This window comes from Taeniopygia guttata, chromosome 1 (genome assembly GCF_048771995.1).
Source record: "Taeniopygia guttata chromosome 1, bTaeGut7.mat, whole genome shotgun sequence".
NCBI classification, from domain to species: Eukaryota; Metazoa; Chordata; class Aves; order Passeriformes; family Estrildidae; genus Taeniopygia; species Taeniopygia guttata.
Window position 1 is genome coordinate 10,538,184 of NC_133024.1, and position 23,594 is coordinate 10,561,777.

At 36.9% G+C, this 23,594-nt stretch overlaps 1 protein-coding gene across 11 annotated transcripts in view; it reads right to left on the minus strand.

Annotated features, from left to right (window-relative positions):
• The window catches only part of ROBO1 (roundabout guidance receptor 1), a 687,808-nt gene that overhangs the window by 108,916 nt on the left and 555,298 nt on the right, over positions 1–23,594 (minus strand). For all 11 annotated transcript variants that reach the window (XM_072923411.1, XM_072923395.1, XM_072923401.1 and 8 more), the window contains one exon: positions 3,230–3,387. In XM_072923411.1, coding sequence (XP_072779512.1) covers positions 3,230–3,387 — 158 coding nt within the window. The remainder of the gene's footprint in view (positions 1–3,229; positions 3,388–23,594) is intronic.

The following is a 23,594-nucleotide window of genomic DNA, read 5'->3' on the forward strand; positions in this document are numbered from 1 at the left end:
AATAGTCACATCAAGCATTTGCTTTCATACCATGGTGTACAGAACTCCTATGAGGAAAATCATGTTGAGCCCAATGCACTGAGAGAACTGTTTATAGACAACAGTCTATAAACTCTTCTCTCAAGAGCAGAGAGAAAAGATATTTTGGTGACAATTCTTCATCAGGTGCACCCAGCAGGCATTTGTGCACTGAAAAGCCTACACAAAGTCTCTAAAACTGGGCACTACTAGGAGAGCTGTGCTCAAATAAAATCCCTGCTTCTATAAACTTATTCACAAATAACTCTGCCCTCACCCTTAACTTTCATTTCCTATTCATTCCATTCCCTAGTTTATAACCTAAAAGACATATACAGTTTTTTCACTTCATAGCGCATTTATTTGCCCTACAAATTGATCAAAAATATGAAAAGACTGATTTTTATTATCCTACCTACATAAACACATTGATTCCCTTAACTCTACCCAGGACAAAATAATATATTCTGTTTATTGCATTCCTGAGGAAGTCATGCCTTAACTTGGATCTGATTTATTTGCTATTTATCTACATCTTTTGCTTCAAATTCTCAGTCAGGAACAAAGCTTCCAGCTCTGTTTTTCTGCCACTCTTAGTACTCATTCTGAAAAGTCCAATTTTTCTGACTCATAAATGACACTGTCATTGCAGAGGAGAAAAAAATGCTTCCATATATTAAAAATAAAGTTGCTTCACGAAGATACAATCTTCTTGAAGAAAGTATAAATATGAATCAAAAAAGATGTCAAGCATCATACCTTACTCAGAAAAAAGTAGACTCTTAATGTTTATTTTAAATATCCTGTCAGAAATAAAAGCATTAATACAATATGCTTCACATAGCCTTTGACACTTAGAGTACTCTTGAATTGTAATGAGTCAAAGATCAACAAACCTATAAGAATGATATATTCTATTCTTCTCTATTTAGAAGCTGAGCCACCAAAACCTTTTATTTATTAAATATATTATTATTGAATATTACATGTGCATTGAACACCAAGACATATAGTTTGACATTTCCTGATCTGCTAATTTCATGGCTTAAAAAGAAGAAAATTACACTTGTATTATGGAAATTTACTGGCACTGAGTCAATCAAAATTTTGCCACCACATGAAGGTAGGTGCTCATTTTAAATATAGACAATTAAAAAGAAAAAAAAAAAGAGAGAAACCTGTCAAACCCCATCAATTTCATCCTTATTTCAGCTTTTGTACTCTTTTAGGTTTTTTTTTTTTTTCATTCCAGTTGCCAAACTGAAATAGAAATGCCTTTAAGGAGATAAAAGAACAGAAATGGAATTATTCTATGACAATTAGCATTTCATTCCCATCTGCCCTTTAGTAAGTTGTCCATTCTGTCCCACGCCCCACTCCCCTCCCTGCCACTAGCAAGATCACACAGATGGTTCCTGCAAAGCTGGAAAGAGGTACATCTGAATGCATATTTATCCACTTGGCAAGATCCTGCTACAGCTGTAAGAGGATGCAAATCCGCATGACAATGTTGCTTCAGGCTCTCTGCCTGTGTCAGGAAGCCCCCATGGTGTCAATAGTGCTGCTGGGGACAATGCCAGGCACATATGACATGGCTAAGCTGGGCCCTGGCAACTCTGTTAATTTACACCTCTGGAGACAAACCCCATTTGGGTACAAGTGTGAATCTACACCTACATCAAAACTCATTTTCATTTGTTTGTTACTGGGAGGAGACATTGATAACACACAACAACTCTGCCAGATGACATCGTGAAAAAATACTGTGTGGGTGAGCATTTGATACAAACATCAGAAAATAAAACCAAACTGAGGGGCTTTCTTTCATCCTAAGAAAAGCTTTAACAACTCCAGGACACATTGCCAGTCAGTGATACCTACTTTTGTTCTGGGTATGTCTTTGTTCTGGCAGCTGGAACTGTTTTCATAGCAAAAAAAATGTACTTAATAGGCAACACCTGAAAATCCTTCGAGAGAATAAACTATAGCAATAAAAAATGCAAGTTTAGAAAGCGCTTCCTGGAGGAAAAAAAAAACCAACATAGGTAGCACTGGAATCTTCTCTTTATCTCAGGTCAATTGCCTTGTCACGGTTGGAAGGAGATTTGAAAAGGAAATTGCAAGTTCTTAGCAAGTATGATTGGAGGAATGGAGTTAATAGCCAGCAATCAGTATAGGTTGGGTAGGGTACTTAAAGATTTAAATGTATGCATACGCCACAACTGCAGAATGCCTGGGCTTTGCCCTGTTTGTAAAAAAATAAATGGAATAACAGGCAATTTCAATCTCAAACCAAAGTGGTAATTTTATATTTAGGTTGCTGGGGTCTAAGAGTACTTTCCCTCATTTCGGTATGTGATTAAGGCATGTAAATGGTATGTGCCTCTAATCCTGCTTTACACTAGAAATCTTTCCAGTACCAACAGGACAGTATGTGCTTTCAGATGATAGTTTCTCTCATGTGGAAGGATGTTTCTCCTATCACCACACTGGCAGCAAATAAATGATTTTTGAATCCCATTTTTCAATGCCATTTCTGCAAGACGTTTAGGCTCACCAGCTTACTGTTTCAAAGGGATAGTTTTATGATTTGAGAAGCTGCTTTATCCATACTCTGGAATACTCATGCACTGTATTCAGCAAGCTATAGATATAAATGAATATGACAACACCTCTGATGAAAAAACAGATTTATTTAAGATGGCGGGAAAAGCCATTATCTCTGTAAATAAATGTGTCTATATCTCCAAACCTTTTTTATCCTTTCTAATACAACACACAACTTTCCTGCATGTGCTATTTTCAGCAGAATTACAAAACATATCACTGAGACTACTTGCAGTTTCTCTTTCCAACTAAAGCCACATATTACAGGTTGCAAGAATTTGTAGGTGGATAAAAAGTATGAAAATTATAGGACAGTGATGAGTATGACGAGTTTCATTTCCACAAGCTTCTAATTCTTTTGAGGAAGAGAAGGACATAGGTTTTGCATAGGCCTCTTTAACAAACAAATGCATAGCCTGCAATGAAGTACTAGGAGATAAGAGGTTACATTCCAAGCTAAATGCAAACTAGCCCTTGCCTGGGACGCCAGGAGAGGACACATCCTAGGAAGGACAGCACAGCCAGAGATGCCCACAGGCTCAAGTAAACAGAAATTTTGGATTGGTTGATTCTTGTGCTGTTTGGAAAACCTTTTTATACTTACTGTAATTCTCTCATCTTTGTCATCTAGAGGGGTCCCATCTTTCTTCCATGATATAGTTGGCTCTGGGTGACCTCTCGGGGGCTGGCATTCCATCACTGCAGGTTCCCCCACAGCTACCATGACATCTGAGGGATTTTGTCTGAAGTCATCCCGTAGAACTGAAAGAATAAAGGCAATGAAGCAAAAAATTACTCAATAATATATACTAATAGTGCAGCAAAGTGTTTTTTATTGGTCTTTAATGGTGCCTGTTGTCACTGTATTTTACATTAACAAACAGATCAGTTAATCAACAGAGCTGGAAGGGGACTTTTTCCAAGAGCATGTTGTGAGAGAACTAGAGGTAATGGCTTTGAACTGAAAGAAGGCAGGTTTAGATTAGATATTAGGAAGAAATTCTTTACTGTGCCCTGGCATGAACTGGCTGGAGAGGCTGTGGCTGTCCCATCCCTGGAAGTGTTCAAGGCCAGGCTGGATGGGGCTCTGAGCAACCTGGTCTATGGAAGGTGTCCCTCCCCATGGCAGGGGAGGTGGATTGAAATGGTCTTTAAAGTCCTTTCCAACACAAAGCACTCCATGACTCAGTATCCTGAGCATGATTTCAAGCACAGTATCTTCTGCTGAGGTAGAAAGTGACTTGGGGGGAAGCACTACCAAGGTTACTTTCTGTCCCTTTTTTTCTGAGATACAAGGTCAACCTGCCAGGAACTCAGAAGTTTATGGTTAAAGTTTGGCCACTAGCCATACAAATTGTACCCATCCCTGAATTTAGGGCAAAAATCAATGAACTAAATAAACTTCCCAGTTCTTTGATGACATTACAAATCACTAAACATTTGCCCAGCCTTAGCCAAACTCACCTTTGCAATTTGGCTTGTGTCTTTTTAAAGAAAAAATATTAAAAACCTTTCCTGATCTCTGATAGTTGTTACTTAGCCTAAACCAGGACCACATCCTTTATTTAGAAGTCAATTTTGCCACCTTTTCATGCAAAGAAACATTTTTGTTGCAGCTTCATTACTAGAATTTATTCTTTCTCATCGTTTGGCCAAGCCAAACTCTGGTTTCCTCCAGTCATCCACTATGGATTTTATCAATAGCTCTGTGATTATTTTTCTTTCTGGGAAAGTACAGACATCATCCTGTGCTCAACAGACCACTACACAGGGACACGGTTTAACAGCATAATGGCATTTCTAAGCCTTGCCAAATAAGTGGCATTAGGTTTAATCTAAAAATAAATAACTCAAATGATAACAAACATAACATTCTAGTCCTCTCCACTGCTGTTCCTCCATCCACACTGAACAAAGGATAGGGTAATGGAAAAGAACACTACCCCCAGAGGACTCTCAGGATTTTTACACAGCTGTATGTCAGTCTTGCTACCTGCAACAATCTTGTGTCAACAGTAAATAATGCCAAGAAGCTGCAGCAAAATATATATATATATCCTCCAAGCCATGGACCCCAGATACATGGACATTCACTAGTGAACAGGAGTTTATTTGTTCATGCTGCTTCAAGGGGAGGTGAGATTTATGTCAGCTGTTAAGGAATGTGGTTGCTCTTACAGATTGGCAGGTACAGTGCTACCACCAAGCCATCCCTCTCTGTAAGGTCTTCCACACTGGTAAGACCTTTTAAAGTGGTCTGAGGGCAAATAGGTCACCTGCTTTTGGACAGAGGTATATACACCTTCCTCATGCCTGCTTTTATTAGAAAGTAATACACAACTGGGAAAGTTCCACATTGATTCAAAAGTGTAGGCAGGAATCAGAAACAATAAATAAAGAATAATATCTAGATAATGGACATAAATTCCAGAAATAACAAAGAATATCTGCGTGTCAAAAGTACTTAAATATAGTATAGATCTCACCAAACATTTGAATTCACTAAACGCCTTTCACACTGAAGCACTCACATTTCTAATATTTCGGTTCAATTACTGAAATTCCTGGACGCCCTGGAAACAGGATATACTGATGCGCTTAAAGAGTATAGTCAAGGATAAAATGTCTATATCACATTAACAATACAAACTAATAGAACAGAATTATAGGACTTAAAGAAGATATTACAGAATAATTTAGATTGGAAGGAGTCCCTGGAAGTCATCAAGTCTACAACAGTAAGATGCTTTTGCATGACCATGTTCTCTTGGACAGATTAGGTCTCTTCAACAGACCTACTGTACAGAGTTTATTTAAAAAACCAAGCCAAAAACCAACACAACAAATAAAATGTACCTATTTCTTACTGTACAGAAGCCTGAAAAAAACATGCTGCACCTAAGATCAAAGTATTTCTCTTCCTGAAAGCCAAGAGTCATCCATATTTTCCTTCTACAAACTTGGGAAAAAGTGAAAATACTTTCAGTTATAATATCATGTTTTTAAAAAAGACCAATCCTTTAAACTCCCTTCTGCCTTGAACAAAACTTTATTAAGTTCAACCTGCATTCTCTTACATCTTCCTTACTGTATTCCCTTATACATTGATGCGCCAAAATTGCACTTCAAATTCATTTTTGGTTATGGAACTGTTAAAACACTACTCACATACACTGAAAATGTTACATATCCTTGTTCCGCTTACATTGAGTTTGGTGTTAATGGCCAAAGACAATTTCTTGTGTTCCCAAGAAACCCTCAAGCCATCCAGACACATGGATCACTGTAAATCATGCACTGCAAATGGATAGCTGGACACTGCTTCTATTGAAAGTCCAATTTTTTCTATTTAATACCTTAGAGACCTTATCTGGCTTGGAGCCACTGATCATATTATTTCTTTTTTTTTCCTACTTCTTAAAATTAAAGAACATTAAAGAAGACACAGAAAGTGCCCTAAGTTATTAACCCCTCCCTCCCAGAGATCCAGTTCCCAGTGCCAACAACACATGAAAGTGCACAAGAGTATATTTGCTATGCCACAGTTCTATTGCAACACAAAAAAAGGGGTGTTTTGACCATGAGTAAGAAGCATCTTATTACTGCTGAAGATCGTATCACTTGGATAAATTTAAGAGACATATAAAAATAAGCAGCCTGAAGTTTTAAAAAAATTAAATCAAGTGATCTTAATAAAGCATAAGTGCTTTTCAAGTCTGAAAGAACTCATAAATCTGAGAGATAGCACCTCAGATGGCTTTAGCACCTTTGAAGCAACAAAGAAGTCCAGTACTTACATAATAAAACCAAATTACTTCTGTAATTTCTACACTCCTTAGTCTTATAATAGCTTGACAAGCATAGTACCTTGCCTGCAAACCAAGACCTTTCCTAAATTAACCAGTCTTTAATAGAATGCCTAGGAGGACATCAAAGGTCCAGGCAGCAGATACTTCAAAACAAGTATTTTTTTCCCCATTTACTATGAATTATTTTGGCACTAACATCACATAATGAAATGCTAACAAAATATAATCCATTAGAGATTACTCCACAGATAGTCATCGTAATTATTTTTGCAGCTGTAAAGTAGATACATGCTCTGTTTTGTTTGCCTCAGGCTCTGGCAATCTTGAATGAAGTTATAAATCTAAAATTTTCATCCCTTACTGAAAAAACCTGAACTTTTTCTTTCCTGTTCTTCATAGTCAAGGCTTACTGTAAATTGAGAAAACATTTCCTTTTCAAGTTATATTAGAAGTATACTTTGCAATCCAAGACAGCAAATGCTTTTTGTCACCTAACGGTGAAATTTCACCTCTTTCTACATATATGCAGCTGGAATGAAAAAAGTATATACGAATAAGACATTTGATTTTTTTTTCCTTTTTTAAAAGAATCTTCATAGATATAACATTCTCCTCCCCCTTTTTCCCAGACCTTGGTTAAGGTCTTCTAGCATTTTATCTGGTATTTTCTGAAATTAAGGTTGATTGCAACCATCATCACAGCACAGTTGGGACAAGTCCATGATCTTGCTGTGTGAAAGTGCTGAAGTATTCAGGTTCCAAAGCAACTTTTGTAGCTCCACTTAAAAGTCAACTGCTCACACAACTACTTCGTATCATGTACTCTTCAATCCACTAAAGAGTTATACTTTCCCCAGAGAATCTTTCTCAGGGAAGAAGGGAACTGGCAACCACTTGAGGATAAATTTTTAATTGATAAGAAACATGAATTTCTATTAATAAGCAGAGATGGCACCAAAACAGTGCTTTGCAAAATGCAGCACACAGTGGTTTTTTCTTAAATTCTTTGTTGCCTACTATGAAAAAGAGTAGGGGACACACAAGGTGAAATGGGAGGAAAACAAGTAGGATTTTTTTTGCCTATATAAACTATAGATAATTCAGAACAATTACTGCTGCATTTTATTTTTAAATAACTGATTTGAAAGGGATATATAAAAGTCAAGATAAAATAAAGCCACCAGAAAGTTCTAGTCAATACTTGAAAAGAATGAATTTGTAAGGATCACACTAATTACCATCAGACATTGTGGATATCATGCCTTAACAGGTGGTATCATTTAAGATCTGGAAATAAGAAAATTTCCTGAAAATTTTGATTACAGGTCTGTTCCAGTCCAGACACTTCATGCCAGATCAGTTCAAAGCAATGCACCAAAATATATCTAAGAAAACTAATCAACCAAGATCTTACAGCCACAGTTACCCAGTGAACAGAGGAAGAGGAAAACGATGATTCTTGTGCTACAAGTTTCTGAATCAGAACAAGGCAATTATAATCCATTTTAATTCTTATAAAAAGGCATCACTCAGACTTGCTTTTCATTAACTCTCTTGCACCATCCCACAAAAAACAAACTATTTTCCAAGTCTGCTTCTTAGAGAGAGACTGGTGAGCCAAAATATGGCACAATTATTTAAGAGAAGACATCCCAACAAGCTCCACTCTTTCAGCATGAATATAATTTGAATCTTCCTTTGAATGTGCCTCAAAACTAGTGGAAAAAGAAAGTGAAATAAACAGAAGAAATGATGATCACATTTCTTTGAAGAACAACTAGATCTCAGCTAATGAACAAGCTCCCAACAGCAAACAAAACCCTCCTGACATCAAACAAGCTAAATACAAACTTGAGTGGCCCACTGCCCTGCCTTTTGACTAATTTTGTTAAAAGCTGTAATAGATTTTAAATATTCTTTAATATCCACCAATTCTACTATTTTCATTCCTTCAAATATATAAAAAAGTATTTCTGTCTTTCCTTTTTCCTCCCCAACAAAAGAGCAGTATTTACAAACTAAGTTTCCACCTAATACTTCAGTTGACTAATAAAGTATGATGAAAAAAACAACAAAAATGAGAGCTTGCTTTGAAAGCCTGTAACATAAGGAAAATAAAAATAGGATTCAGGAGGTTATATAAATCTTTTAATCCCATGAAGCTGTAATCAAAGAGAAACTAATTATTGCTTAGTCAGGATTGAGTTGTTATTCAAAAGCAAAACTCTTCCTGTAATTTAGGATCAGCAGTGATCCCTTTTCCCCATTACCTACCAAACTTGTAATTCAAATTTACTGAGACACGCCAGACATTTTTGGCATTCAAATATAAGATGGTTGTCAGTTGGAACAGTGCTTCAAACCAGGTGCTTAATTTTAATTACAACTAGTTTAAGCATCAGCCAGAATTATAGTACCTTGTTTAAAGACTTTGCTGGCATGAAATTTATACAGATATCAGGATATAATTTTTAATACATGCATGCCACTAACGAGAAAGTGTTAGAGCACCTAATTAAGCAAAAAAGAAACAAACAAAGGTATGCATTATCAAATTTAAGTCAACCCATGTGTTACCATATTATATTTTAGACCTCATTAAACTGTTACCTGGTCTGAAAAAAAATTGATCATTTACAAATGAGAAGTATTATTTCTGCAGAGACCTCCCTAAAAGTCTCCATGCAGCCATAAAAAGTTAAAGAAAAACTTATTCCCTGAAAAAATGCTTTCTTTTCCTTTCTGAAGGTGTTAAAACCAGGTCAACATCGGTGTTAACTAAAATAAATAGCCATTAAAACAGAACAGAAGGAGTAGAGCTATAAATAGTCAGAAATTACTGTTGTGATCATCTAACAAGACCACTCCTGTAATGCAGGCAATAATTCCATGCAGTCACTGAGGCCAGCAGTGCCGTATGGAATGCTTCAAAAGATGTCTACACTTCCACCAGGCTCCAAGAGGCTGGAGGTCCCAGCCAGCATGCCTAGGGCTCCTCACTTCCATCATTTCCAGTTCTCTTATGTTTCCTACCTTGCAGCACTGCCCCTTGCTCAGTCGGGCTGAAAGCCTACTGCAGGCAAGCAGATGCCAATCAGTTCAGTATCCACATCTCTAATATTCTCTCAGCCTTCCCTGAGCCTCAGAAACACATGAGCACTGAACACTGCTCTGAGCACAGCCCCTCTGCCTGCACAGCCTGAGAATTCCCAGCAAACAGCTTCCACACAGAGGAGGCTGCTCCCTGCAAAGTGGCTGATTCTAAAGCAATGACCACCACTTGAAACCAGCACAGCAGAGATCTATTTGTAATAATCTGTGGCTATACATTTTTGACCACACATTCAACACCATCTATTCATATGGTGCTGTCCTGCTCTGCTTTAAACTCTGCCCATTAGCAAACCTTACCACCTCAAAGTCTGAAGAAACAAAAGCACTTTAAAATCAAATTACTTTTTGCTTAGTAGTCACATGTATTTGTATGAGGTAGTTCAGACTTTACCCAACTCTACGTAATTGAGATCACAACATTATACATATTTCTATTTCAAGATCTCCTTTAGTGAGAGCAAACAACCATTAAACTCCCTCAGTAAAACAACTGTGTTTTTTCTACTTTATTACCACTGAGATAAACTAATTTAGTTTAAACACCTGGTTCATAAATATTTCCTCCATGATGTCACTATGGAAGAAACTGAAGGGTTAATTAAATGATTTCAAAGAAAATATTTCAAAATTCCTTTCTTGTAGACATTAAATCAGTTTAAGAGCTGCATTTTATTATTATGCTTGTTCTCATATTGCCAATGATTTATTTTTAAATTTGAAATGACACCACGTTTTAGATTTTGGTAGACATTGTAAGAGGCATATAGAAATTTCAACAGTAATTTAAATTTGGAAAAGTTAAGAGTACTGAAGAATACCATTTCACTTGAATGAATGAAAAAGAATCACTTAAAGAATTAATTAAGGACTGAATGGTACATACAGAATGCTTTAGTTCAGAAAACTTGCTACTACCCAGCAGAGTAATACAGAATTTCCAGCAATAAGAAATTGCCTCTCATCAAACACGCAGATCTGCTAAAGATTTTACTGAATCTTGTACCACATTCTGCTGTAAGAACGTTAACAGATTAAAGGTGTCAGAAAGCAGCATTAAGTTCATGTTACCAGCCTATGTAATTTAGTACAACATTATTAGTACCACCTGGCTGATGACACCAGCAGAGAGCACCGACAGCCAAAGCTACAAAGAAAGACTGCTTTGTTTTAGCACTGACAAACAGAACCAACAGAGTTAAATATAAGTGACAGATGGAGAAAACAGCAGCAGTGAAATTAGACCACACTTCTAAAACGTTAACAAAATGTACTGTCTCCACTACTGTAACCTTTAAGTTGTTTCGAAACGGATTCTCTCTAAAAAAATCATGGCTTTGATTGATTGTGTTTTCTCTGCCCATCCAAAAAGGACCCAGGGGGTGCTGCTGACAGCAGCTGAACATGAGCCAGGTTGTGCTCAGGTGGCCAAGAAGGCCAATGGCACATGGCCTGAATAAGGAATAGAGTGACCAGCAGGACCAAGGGAGTGTCTGTCCCCCTGTACATGGCAATAATGAGGCCACACCTTGTCAAATCTTGGGCTCCTCACTGCAAGAAGGACACTGAGGTGTAGGAGTGTGTCCAGAGAAGGGCAGCAAAGCTGGAGAAGGGTCTGGAGCACAAGGCTGATGAGGAGCAGCTGAAGGAGCTGGGAATGTTTGTCCTGGAGAAAAGGAAGCTCAGAATCACTCTCTACAACTGCCTGAAAGGAGGTGTCAGTAAGGTGGGGGTTGGGTTCTGCTCCAAGGTAACAAGAAAGGACAGGACAAGTGGAAATGGATTCAAGTCACACCAGGAGAGGTTTAGGTTGGGTATTAGGAAAAAGATTCTTCACTGAAAGGGTGTTCAGACATTGGAATATGCTGCTCAGGGCAGTGGTGGAGTCCCCATGCCTGGAAGGATCTAAAAGACATGCACATGTGGCACTTGGGACATGGTTTAGTGGTGAACTTGTCAGAGCTGAGTTAACAGCTGGATTCAATGAGCTTAAAGGTCTTTTCTAAACCAAACCATTTGATGATTCAATACAGCATCATCAAATTAGGATCTCTGCATTTATTGAAGGTTAATAATTACCATCTCTGGAAAAGTGTCATTCCCTAAGACACTCAGCAATACATGTCAGCAAATAAAAGACCACCCTGCTTCTAATCCATTGCAATAGAAGGAAATCAAGGACTGCTGCACCAACTGGATCACATATTTAAAAGGTGCTGATGGCAAATATATGTCATATGATTGAATCAAGCAATATGTTACATTGCAAAAGCAATTAAATATTTAGGCATTTGGCAATAAAATTATGACTGGATAGAAAGACTTTAAAATAAATATATTTATTGTCATTTGTTACTGTAATTAAGAAACTCCCAATTGTTAATAGAAAGAAAGGCGTGCTTAAGAAGCAGGATCCAAAAAAATAAAGAAGACTTCTGTAAAAACCATTGGCTGAAAGTTACTGAAAACCATTACAAAAAATTATGGAAACCACTCAAGAGTGTCTGAATTTATTTCACTCATTTAAGATTTGGGGTTTAAGTACTGCCTGGAATCTTACTGGGCAACATAGCTGTCAGCCTATAACAGTATCTCCATGTGTGGAAAGGAAATTGTAAATGGATTAGATGATGAATTGAGAATCAATTAAATGACCAAATCTGGTAAGTCAAATAAAGAGTAATTTTAACTCCTGTGAGGAAGGGTAACTGACAGGCCTCAGAGAGCGTGCTGCAGCACTGGGAAACCTAATTAAATCCTGAAGGATCTGTGATGCCTCAGGCACGCAGCTCAGAGTATCCCTTAGGTTGATTGAAAATTGAAAATAGATAAGGAGAAGGGACCTAATTATTAATTTGAGTGACTGTGTAGGAAGAGCAATTCCTCTCAATGTCTTCCACATTTTGTGCTCCAGGACAAGGCATCTACTAACTGTAACTAAGAATTTACCTCCTAGAAGAATAGATTAATTTCTACAGACCGCGGTGATTATTTCCTTTCATTTGTCGTAAATATTAAATATTTTCAGGTATTTTCTGGTAGTACTAGTAGCAGTAGTTGTACATTTTACATTTTGTTTTGAGGTTATTTGAATCCTGCTGGATTACAGACAGTATTTTTAGCATGACTAACACAGCAGATTTCCAAATTTACAGGCACAAACCAAGGGGTTTTAGACACAGCTCAGCCAAGAAGTGCCCTTCAGACATTACAAACTAGTTTTTATAAGGCAAAGAAGGGTGTGCATCTTTATATCCAGGGATTTGTCCACATTTTGTAGAGAAAGGTTTTTTCTCTCCACACTCCAAAGATTCTGATATTTAGTTTGGAAGGAGCTGCTGGTTGCACTGGCCTTCCTTCAGATCAGATTATAATGGAGAAAAAGAACCAGATAAAGATGCTGCATGTCTTGGCCGTCCAAATCACATCATAAAGAGATAACTGAAAAGAAGAGACAGAAGGACCAAACAAAGAAAAAGGTGAGAAGACACTTCACCAGAACTCCAGTGTTTTTCTTAACTACTCGCCAAGCTTATTTCATGAACAGAAGAAAGTTCTTTGTCAAGGAAGAATACGAGAACCAACACAGAAATGCCTCTGTCATCTAATTCAGAATAAAGGAACACATGTAGCAAGGACAGAATCAAACATTTAGCCAGTTTTCAATGAAAGGTTAAAGCTAGAATTTAACTAGAATGAAGTTAGATTGCAATTGAGTTAAAAGGTGTTTCTCTCAAATAGCAAGCTATGCTGGCCTCTGTTGTGAAAAACTCACACTCTTCCCACAGTTCCCAAGATGGAAGCCCCCTCAGTAGGCAAAAGCTGAAGGAACCTCATTTGTTGTAACCTGTGCTGTTAAAAGATGGGAAGCAACTGCTCCAGAGTCTTGCCCAAGAAGCTGGCATCACCTTTCCTGTAGTACAGGAAAGACTTAAATGCTGACCATATGTTTGCTTATAAACATCCTTTCGCTCTCAAGGAGTCAAAAACTTATAAGACGAGAAATGTGCAAAGAAATAAAGATTTCCATGCCCTTGGTAAGAATTTTTCTGCAGTAGTTCTAAATCTGTATATGCCCTATGTGAATGTTCTGCTAAAGGTGCTGCGTACACACAACAATTTTAGCCCCATCCTTCTGCTTAGCATGCAAATTCTAGGGTGTTATAACTGTACCACTACCATCAACATTTTTTTGAAAGGACCCTATTTCCATGAAAAAAATCCCCATTATGCTCTTAAAGTGGATGAAAAAAAATGACATTTTAATATCGGAGAATATACAGTATCATTATCACACTCAAACAGCTAAGCAGCTTCTTTAATATTCTGGAAAATTATATTCCCCCATTACACATGAGGTCAAGCCTGAAACATCAGTCAGAGGGGTCAAGATGCAGGCACTTCATAGGGCTGAGTGGCTCATTCTAAATAACAGCAGAGCTAAGAACAGCATTTGCTGGCACCACACACTACAGCAAGGCCACACAGCTGAGAAATGTTGCTGAACTATTACACACACTTTTATTCTGTTCTATTGTTCCCTTATTGTATATAGTTTTATTGTCTTGGCAGAATTTACAGACCACAGAGCTCCACTGTCTTTGTTCAGCTCTCCAGCCTGCTATACAGCAGGACATAGCTCAGTTAGATAGTAGATGTTTCATCAATTACACCCTGCATTCCCCAATGTGTGACTGTATCATGCTTGTGGTAATGCTATCTTGTTTTTCACTTCCTAAAACATCCAAGATGTAAACTGACAAGTGATTGCCATGGTAGACATGGATAAACCATTTCAAAATTACATTTATGCCAAGTATCATATACTTTCCAAATTACTTTTGCTGGTTTTAGAAAACAATGCAGGGAATCACCTCAGGGGAAAATGGCAGACAGCCTTACACAGAGGTCATAGAGAAATATAGTCCTCATCTAATTCAATTAACTGCTTTCAGTTAGATCCCAAATGGAACAGGCAAACATTTGTTCTATTTCAGGCATATTCTAAGAAATGAATCATTCTGCTTTCCCACTACACAAAGGCAAAATATCACACACTCCATTATTTTATTGTTCAGAATTTGAAAAATCTCAAGACAGGCGTCTTTATGATTTACAGTGACATTTTATAATTTAGGAAATCATCTGAAGACTTCAAATATAATAAAATTCTATGAAGAGCATTACAAAAAGTAGCAAAGTTAATAGCTAAAACAATGAAAAATGGTTTTGAAAGCAAACAGACACACCAAATTCACCAAGCTGGAACTCTGAATTGCAGCTCTTGGAGATTTATACGCTATCATAAATGGCAAAAGACAGTAAAATCATACAGAAAAGTACTTCTGCATTTGGACTCTCATGCTGGCTTCAGTCCCTATGAGATATTTGAAGGCAAAGTGCCAGTTGATCAATATGTTAGTATTTAATGTGCAGTAAGTGCTACTGAGGAAAAATCAGAGAAACACTGCCTGTTAGCAGAATCTGCTGTACTGCTGGCAGGAAGGAGTGCACGGAGTTGTGGCTCCCCCCATGTGGTAAGACAGCAGCCAGAAGTCTGAATCAGAATTTACAAAAGGAAACAAGAGGGCGATGCTCAGCGCGAACACAAACGCGCTTAAAGCCAGGCAGATTTCATTAGTGAAGATTTTAATTTTGATTAAATGCTTCCTTTTATATCGAGTCCCATTCATTGTTTTCTACCCTGTGTTTTCATTAATACTTTAATACACAGGGAAAATTGAGTTGCATAACTTCGGTGTTACAGCTAAAGATAGCATCTTTAATAACAGCTACCAAAGAGGTGCTGGCATCCATCAGTGTCCAACTTTGGGATGCTCTGAGGCACAGTGGACTGGCTGTGGCATGCAGGACAACACATCAGCACTCTCCACCAAAGCAAAAGGAAAATGAATCACTGCAAGTGAGCTTAGACTGTATGAAATGGGAATTTATAAATGCATTCAAAGCAAAGCAAACCAGCACAATGGAAACAGCTGTCAAAGGCAAAAAGTATCAACGTGGTGAGTTTCCCTTTCTTTCACAGCCCGGGAGAAACTGCAGTATAATGCAACTCCTCAAAAACTTCCCAGGAAACTACAGCAGTAACATGAAACTTCAGTAATTTGACAAATTATCTTTCCCCTTACTTTTGAGGTTTCTACCTACTAATGATGAAACTTAAGTCTGGACAAAACTCAACAGACCATACTTTTTGTTGATTCCATGTGAACATGGATCCCCTTAGCAGAAGTATCTACAAACCTGAACTGTGGAGGGTATGGTACCCTCCACAATGACCTACCAACTCTGTTAATTCAATTCCTACCTGTGCTGAGCAGCCCTTCCAGGTTAATTTCCTAGATTTTCATTCAGAAATGTTATAGAGAGAAAAATCAAATGTGGTATTGTGCAAGACCAGGATCCTTTCATTTCTCCATTAATTATGAATCAATTTTCAAGTCAGTTCAGTGGCCTGGTTCTTTTCTGTGTTTAGGCACAAAAAGTAAGCTTGAAAATATGATGAGACTTGGTCTGGACTATCAGTAGATGCCATAATATGAATATCGTATCTTTCCAGGATGTTTTTTAAAAAAGTAAATTCATTGCTAATAGTTTTGGCAAACAGGAAGCCACTGAACTTGCAAGATAAAACTGCTGGTATATTCTAATAGTTCACTCAGAAACAACTGATTTAAAGGGGGAAGGATGGGCACCAGTGGGTGATGGATGAAACTAGACCAGAAGATGAACACCAGGTTCCAACAGACCCAACTGGAGTCTTCCTGAAACCTGGACAGTGCGGACATTTCTTTTCATGAAAAGTGTTTCTCCCTATAAATATATCTCCTTTGGGTTGCACTACTTTGAAACTCCTTTCTGCACACAGGGCAAACATACAGTAGAACTAACAATACCTGGTGTCATAAAAATTCTTTAATAATATCCACTGTAACAATCTCAGAAATGTCAGGTAAGTTTTAAGTTCACATTACAGTGTATTTATTGTTTAGACTTTGGGTGATGATTACAAAACCATGGGGAGCAAGAGGACTAAACAGGCAATGTAAACCTTATCTTGTCAGGAAACAAGAAAACACAAACCAGCAAATAAGAACCCTCAAAGTCACCGTGTTCATTTATATATGAGAATCCAAAGCAAAAAGAGATACTGTCCTTGCTGAAAAAAGTGCTCTGCTGCTGTTTGTGTGCTTGAATGCAATTCATTGGCACCTTTCAGTAGATTACTACAAGTCATTACTCAAAAGCTTTCCTGAACTTTCAGACTGAAACAATACAGTTTGTTCAGGCAAGAAATGCTTTTAAATAATAGACACTCCTAGTGTTTATACAAACTGTAAGGTGAATGTAAGTACTTGGTCTTTGAGACATTTTTTGTTGGCTTTACAACAATGAGATACTTGTCTCCGAACTGGAATACTTAAAGTATTATGTAGTAACAAATCCACAGTATTTGTGCACTACTGCTACCTGCTAAAACCGATTTGTATATTTTGGATTTTTTGAGGGAAAGAAGAATATCTGTTGTGTCCTTACCAAAGCCACATAAATAATATTATATAACCACAAATCCACTGAATTGATGGACCTGGTCTAAAATGGGAACCCTTAAGAGTGTAACAGTAAGCAGGGGAAATAAAGGGAGTTAAAAAGAGTTTATAAAAGTTACACTGGCTATCAGAAGTGAGAAGTGCCACTAGAATTTATTCCCATTATTGTGTCAAACTTCTCTTATCACTATATCTGTACACATCATGCCTGGGTAGCATTTGCTATTCTAACATGTAAAACTGTATGACAGACAAAACTATCTAATCTTTTAGAGGAAAACAATTTAAAGAGGAAAGGGGTAGCGCTGTACATATTCCTCCAAAAGAAAACAGTAACAAATACCTCACTAAACTCTGCCAAGGTTCATGGAAACAATTGGGATTTGTATATACATCATTTGGATATGGGCCATTATCAAACTATCTAGAGAGTTAATCAGCAGAGGACACTCTCAACAAAACAAGACTGATGCTACATAATCAGAAACACCAGAGCTGTAAACAATGGGAATGCACATTATTCCCAAACAGTATAAATAATTTAAGACTTCCAGAACTGAAATTAATCTACATACCATTTGAAGCACACAGAACCACCAATTCAGACAGAATAATGAAAGGTAAGGGAAAAACAGATGGATAATTAAAAAGATACTTCTCAAGTGGGAATAGTCTTAGCCTTGCACTGCTGGTAACAAGAAATAAATATCAAGAAAATCCTATTACATGCATGTATATTTTATATGATTATTTTTTTTTCCAGAAGGGACTGTTGGATTTTTTTTTTTCTTTTCCTACACTCTGATTGGACAGTGAACCTGCTGTATCCATCAACATCTATCTGATTAACTCTTCATCTCTTTGAAGCATCATTGTTTTATAGGGCACTGTTTGCAGAGAGATGGAAACAATCTCATTTACCCATATTTGAGATGAGCATTTTTCCTTTAAGCCCCCACTGGCCTAGAAGTCAGCACCCTTTCATCCCCAGATGAAGTCTCCACAGCACACTTCAAAGGAAAAAGATACTTATAGTGTCTTAACTTTCCCTTTGAAACTGAATCTGTGGATCCAATATCATCTAGCAAGGCTAATTGCATAGTATGCAAGGGAATTACTATTATTTCAATATAACTCACCATAGAGAAACGATGAAAGCTAAGGCACTGTTGTAACAGGCTTTACATAAAGACAGCACCACAAACACACTATGAAAGGCAAGTATCTTGCACAAGTACAACAGGAAAATGTCACAAATTATCTGTATAACCTGAAAAAATACATTCAAACATCAGCCAGCTTAGCGTGCAAAGAAAGCCTTAGGTGGAGAGAAGATATCATGAAAAAAAAAAAACAAAAAAACAAACAAACAAACAAAAAATCCCAAAAGAAAAAAGAGAGAGGATATGTGATTTCATGGTTAGATGTTCCCATAGTTCTTTCATATTATTAACTTGCTGTACTCCATGTCCTAATCTCCTTGCCCTCTGTGAGTTTTACATTTTCCTATGACACAGATCTAAATTAATTCAAAAGCTGATTTAAGATAAAGTAGAAAAACATGAAAATCCAGCAGAGGAACTAATATGAACATTTCATCATTTAGAAAAAAAACAAAACAAAAAACATTTCTCATGCAGGAAACAACAGTGTTTAAAAAGAGTGGCATGTGCACAAGCAGAAGTGTGACCTAAACAGTTTGGAAAACTCTTACTGCATTAAATGACTTCTACTTTAAGAATGCAAAGGAAAGGTAACTAATATAGAGACAACTATAATTTATAAATTAAAAGAACAGCAACTTTCTCTGCCTCATCATGAAAGTTCGCATATTCCATGAGTTCCATTAATGCAAAAATAAAACAAATATTGAAATCTAAGTTAGAAAAGTGCTTAAACGTGTCACAGTGTTTCTGGAGCAATCATAAGTTTAGATATGCTTAAGTTTTCTTCAGCCAGGAAGAAATCAGTCAGTTCTCGCTCTAAATGCCAAAAGCAGAGAAAAGGTCTTGAATTTACTTAAAGTGCATGAACAGTGTTCAGGTAAAAACCCAAACCAAGCCAAAAGCTCGCCAAAAGCAAAACACAACAGGAAAAAAAACCCTGAAAAACCTTAGGCAACACTAACAATCATATTTTTTATGGAATGTTTTATGACTTCCTTACTGAAGAGTGGAGGGGTGCAACTAAACGACCGACATTCAGCACTGCTTTGTGTTACCTGTGATTTTGCACCAGGGACCACCTGAGTCAGAATGAAGCAGTTGAGCCCAAATTCACTACAGCCTAGAATGCAATAAGAGGATCCAGCCCCACATGAGGCACCAGGGATTGAAAACAGCTTTGTCCATTTATGAAAAACATCATAAGGTATTTATTTTTGTTGTTACATCTACCATATGAGGTTGGAAAATAGTACGTGAATACTTTTTACACACACACACATTTTTGTATTCCCACACTGTCCACACACTCTATCAAAACACCTTTTGTTTCTCTCATTCCCAAATACATGTGGAGCACTAATGTGCGAATGTGTTGTTTATCACTAAATAAAATACATCCAGAATTTATACATGTTTACTTTAGGCCACATGATCAATCAATAACAATCAGTAGTGTTTTTAAAGGCAGCCAAATTCTTCAGAAATTAGCTGGATGCTACTTGGTTACTTCAATTATTTTTCCATGTAAGTCTATTAGTAGCACCTACACTCAGCAAGAACTGAAACAATCATCCACTATTTTTAAAGACATTTGATGTCAGATATAAAAGTTTCAGAAGAAACAGCTAGGAAAAAGAGCACAGATAATAAGGTTACTTTTAATTATACACAGAAATTAATATCTAGCACAGAATAACACATTATTGATGTGGTAATTAAAATATTGTATTCTGAAAGATAAATATATTAGCAAGCCAGAAGGACCTGGCCTTATTTTATTATACTTTAATAGAGAGGAAATAGAGTTAAACAGATGGCACTCTGTATTTCTCAATGAATTCAGCATCTGTGAGTACATGTTGCATAAATGCCAATTAAAATGTGTCCGAGTAAATTCAATTCCCTTGCTGATAGTATGTAAGCCAACCTAGCTGGCTAAAGATCAAGGTTAACTTTAATCATCTGCTCAACTTGTAGCAAGTTGCTCTCAAATTGTACAGAAATTCCCAGTGAAATAATAAAACAGCGTTCCTATTGATTTGTATTCATTTACATTCATAATTCTCTTCTCAAGTGTTGGGCCAAAGCACAAAGGGGAAAAAAAACATATAGTACTGTGTGAATCGTTTGACAAATCTAAACTGAAGAAATATTACTTTGATTTAAAAAGCTTCTGCAGAAACGTTCAGCAGAACTTCTCCTTTGGGTAATTTTATGAAGTAATTATTTTAGAAGTGACCTGATAATTTTTATGAGTCACACAAGACACTTTTTAATTTCCTCTATTCTATTACTGAAAAACTACCACTATCTTATATTAGGTTGTCATCTAAGTTTTTCATAGAATACAAAGTGAATTTTGATTATTATATGATCAAATACAAATAAAAAAAGACTATATTGAAAAGCTAAAGCAATACTGTTATGCAACCGTATAGCAGTTCTAATTTAATTTAGCATTTTACTCTATTGTAATAAGGCAGAGAAGTACAGAAAAAAACACCTCTGGTATGAAACAATTCCACCAAACATCATTGAAAGGCAAAATTCTGAAAACTCTGAGATTTTGTGCCATATTTCAAGAATCACAAAGTGCAGTCTGGTGGGTTTGTACCCAAGAAAACTGAGCAACCACCCTCATGAGAACAGAGAAGGCATTTCTGTATGCGCTGAGCCATCCTTAAAAATTTGGTATCATTGGTATATAAACTGGGTACACCAAGCAAAGCTTGGATCTTTTGCAAAGCTAATCAATTAAGTCCCTTTATACATAATCCATGTGTGCAGTCTTTTCCCATACCAATTATTTTATGCTGGCAGCGTTTTGTTGAGGGAAAAGCCAGTCAGAAACTATAAAACATACAGCCCAACAGCAAATGAAATTAAATGCCAGAAGTGCAAATTACTATCTAGGAAATGAAATCTGAACTATTCATGCATGTATACATGCTAGCAATAAATTAAATTATGGCAGTCAGGGAAAAGACCTAAATGTCATTAGGAAGAGTGCAATGGAAACAGTGGTGCCACAATCAGAAAATATAAAATAAAAGCTTTCCTTGAAAGTGAAAAACAAAAGGTTTACTGCTGTTCTCTACAGTCACAGAAATAAAATTACTCAGCAAGACCTCAATGCATTGTTAGATTATAGAAATCATACTGGATTTTGAACAGTTCAATAATTCAGCAAAATCCACTTATTGGGCAGTTCTGCAAGACTGGTTGGGGAAGACATCATTGTGTCTTTTATAGGAGGTCAGTGCACCACAGAATGCACACAAGAAGCCTCATTTCCAGACCTATTAATCAGTGAACTATTGAAGCTGTGGCTAAGGAGCACCTGGGAAAATCAGGTCCCTAAGCACAGAAAATGGTACTGGAGAAGAAAGAAAATAAAAATAAAAACACCCAACACAAAGCCAGGGTCAACAACAGACATGCTTCCTAAATTAAATTACGAATTGGGTAATGTCAGCAGAATTTTCAAGTAAGAATTTAAATAAGTAGGGTTGCTGCACTACTCTTGACTGTCTTGTCACTTGTAGTCCTTTATTGCAATAGAGACCACAGAAAGAACAGTAAAATACTAAAATCTTAAGGTAGTCAGAGGTTCTGTAGTACAACATGACTGACTATATAATGTACTGGGGAAAGACTCACGGGGCCCAAAAATAAGAAAACTTCTCATTCAAAGTAACACTATTAGGTAAGATAATTTCTGAGCAGAGCCAGCATTCAGCACAGAGAAAGGCTGATGGAAAGACAGATGGACAGGGCAACCTGAGGGTGAGCAAACAAAAAAATGGTGTTCCCTTCAAGCCTTTCCTGGTCCCTACCTTCACCTTTTGAGAGAAGCATTTTTGCTTGACTTACCTGAAAAGAGGATTTGTGGGGAAGAGCAAATTCCAAGAGACAAATGAAGAGCCCCCAAACATCAGATTTGTTTTAATCTCCTGCAGGAATGCAGCAGCAAAGATGCAGAAGGGGCCTGTGTGCAGTGTTCTTCTTTTGTACTTCTTTGGCTGGGCAGTTACTGCTCCTGATTGAAGCTCTGCTTGATTATTGCACCTGGCTAAGTTTCCAGTTCTTTTCAGAGGCTTCACATCCCTGCACCTAAAAGTTTCATCAAAGTCAGGATGGGTCCATTCCCCCAATCAGCTGATAACAGCTGAATGTCACATACATCTCAGCGAAGGGCAAGACTTGTTCAGAGTGGATTCTGAGCTTTTGATGGCAGAAGAATCTCAAGATTCACAAACAAAATTCGCTACTGATGATTCTGACATATTTTTCACAAAGCTCTTGGAAAACAAAAGGCACAGCACCTAACAAGATGGATCAGGCCCTGCTAAGCAATAATCCTCACAATGATTGTAACAATGCTTGGATTAGATTCTTTACTCCAGCTTGCAATGTGAAAAATAATACAATTCAACAATTGCTGTAATTCTTTGCAGATGCACAAAGAATAAGCACTTAAAGATTCAACTGAACAGCTTCCTTTGTTTTCTACTGTAAATATTGCTCTATTTATTCAGAAGAGGTGACCTTCTATTAACCTTGTAGAGTGGCTAGAAATGAATGGAAATTTGACCTCACTTGAAGACCTCCATAAAAAGAATTATACTACAATGATTTTGCATCTTTATGTCAGCATGTCAGATAAATATTTTATTTAGTTGCTAACTGGATAATGCATTTTCAAAACAACTCACAGTGCAGAATGCATTTTTTAAATATATTGCTAAATGAAGCACAAATTCAACTAATTTTAAATATTTAAATATATTTGACATTTCAGAAACATTGGGCATATTTTCCTTAGTGCAAATGCATTACACATTTAAAAAGTTCTATCTGCCATTAGGAAGCAGTACCTATGAATAATACATCTTTTTCTGATGTCTTTTTATGTACACAAAAACATCAATTTGTACCTAGCTTAAAAGAAATCTAAATTACAGGTAAGCCATCTAATGTGTCCCTTACTACCTTTTGGCAAGATTAGTCTAATCAGAGTTTTTCCACTAAATTACCCAGATCAACAGAAACCTTGCACAATTATATCCTGCTCTCTAAAATAGCACATGATCTTTCCTCATGTGGGTAATTGCCAGGGTGGAAAATTGCAGTGAGGATGATGGTACAGATGTTCTTTTTCAGTTGACCAAACAAAATGAAAGAAAACAAGGAATTCCTGTTTCATAATGAATTATATTTAAAGTCCACTGGCTTATGCACATTTGCACACACATAAACAAATGTAACAGGAATTTTCAACAGATTTTTCTAAGGGAAGATTGCATTCTTCT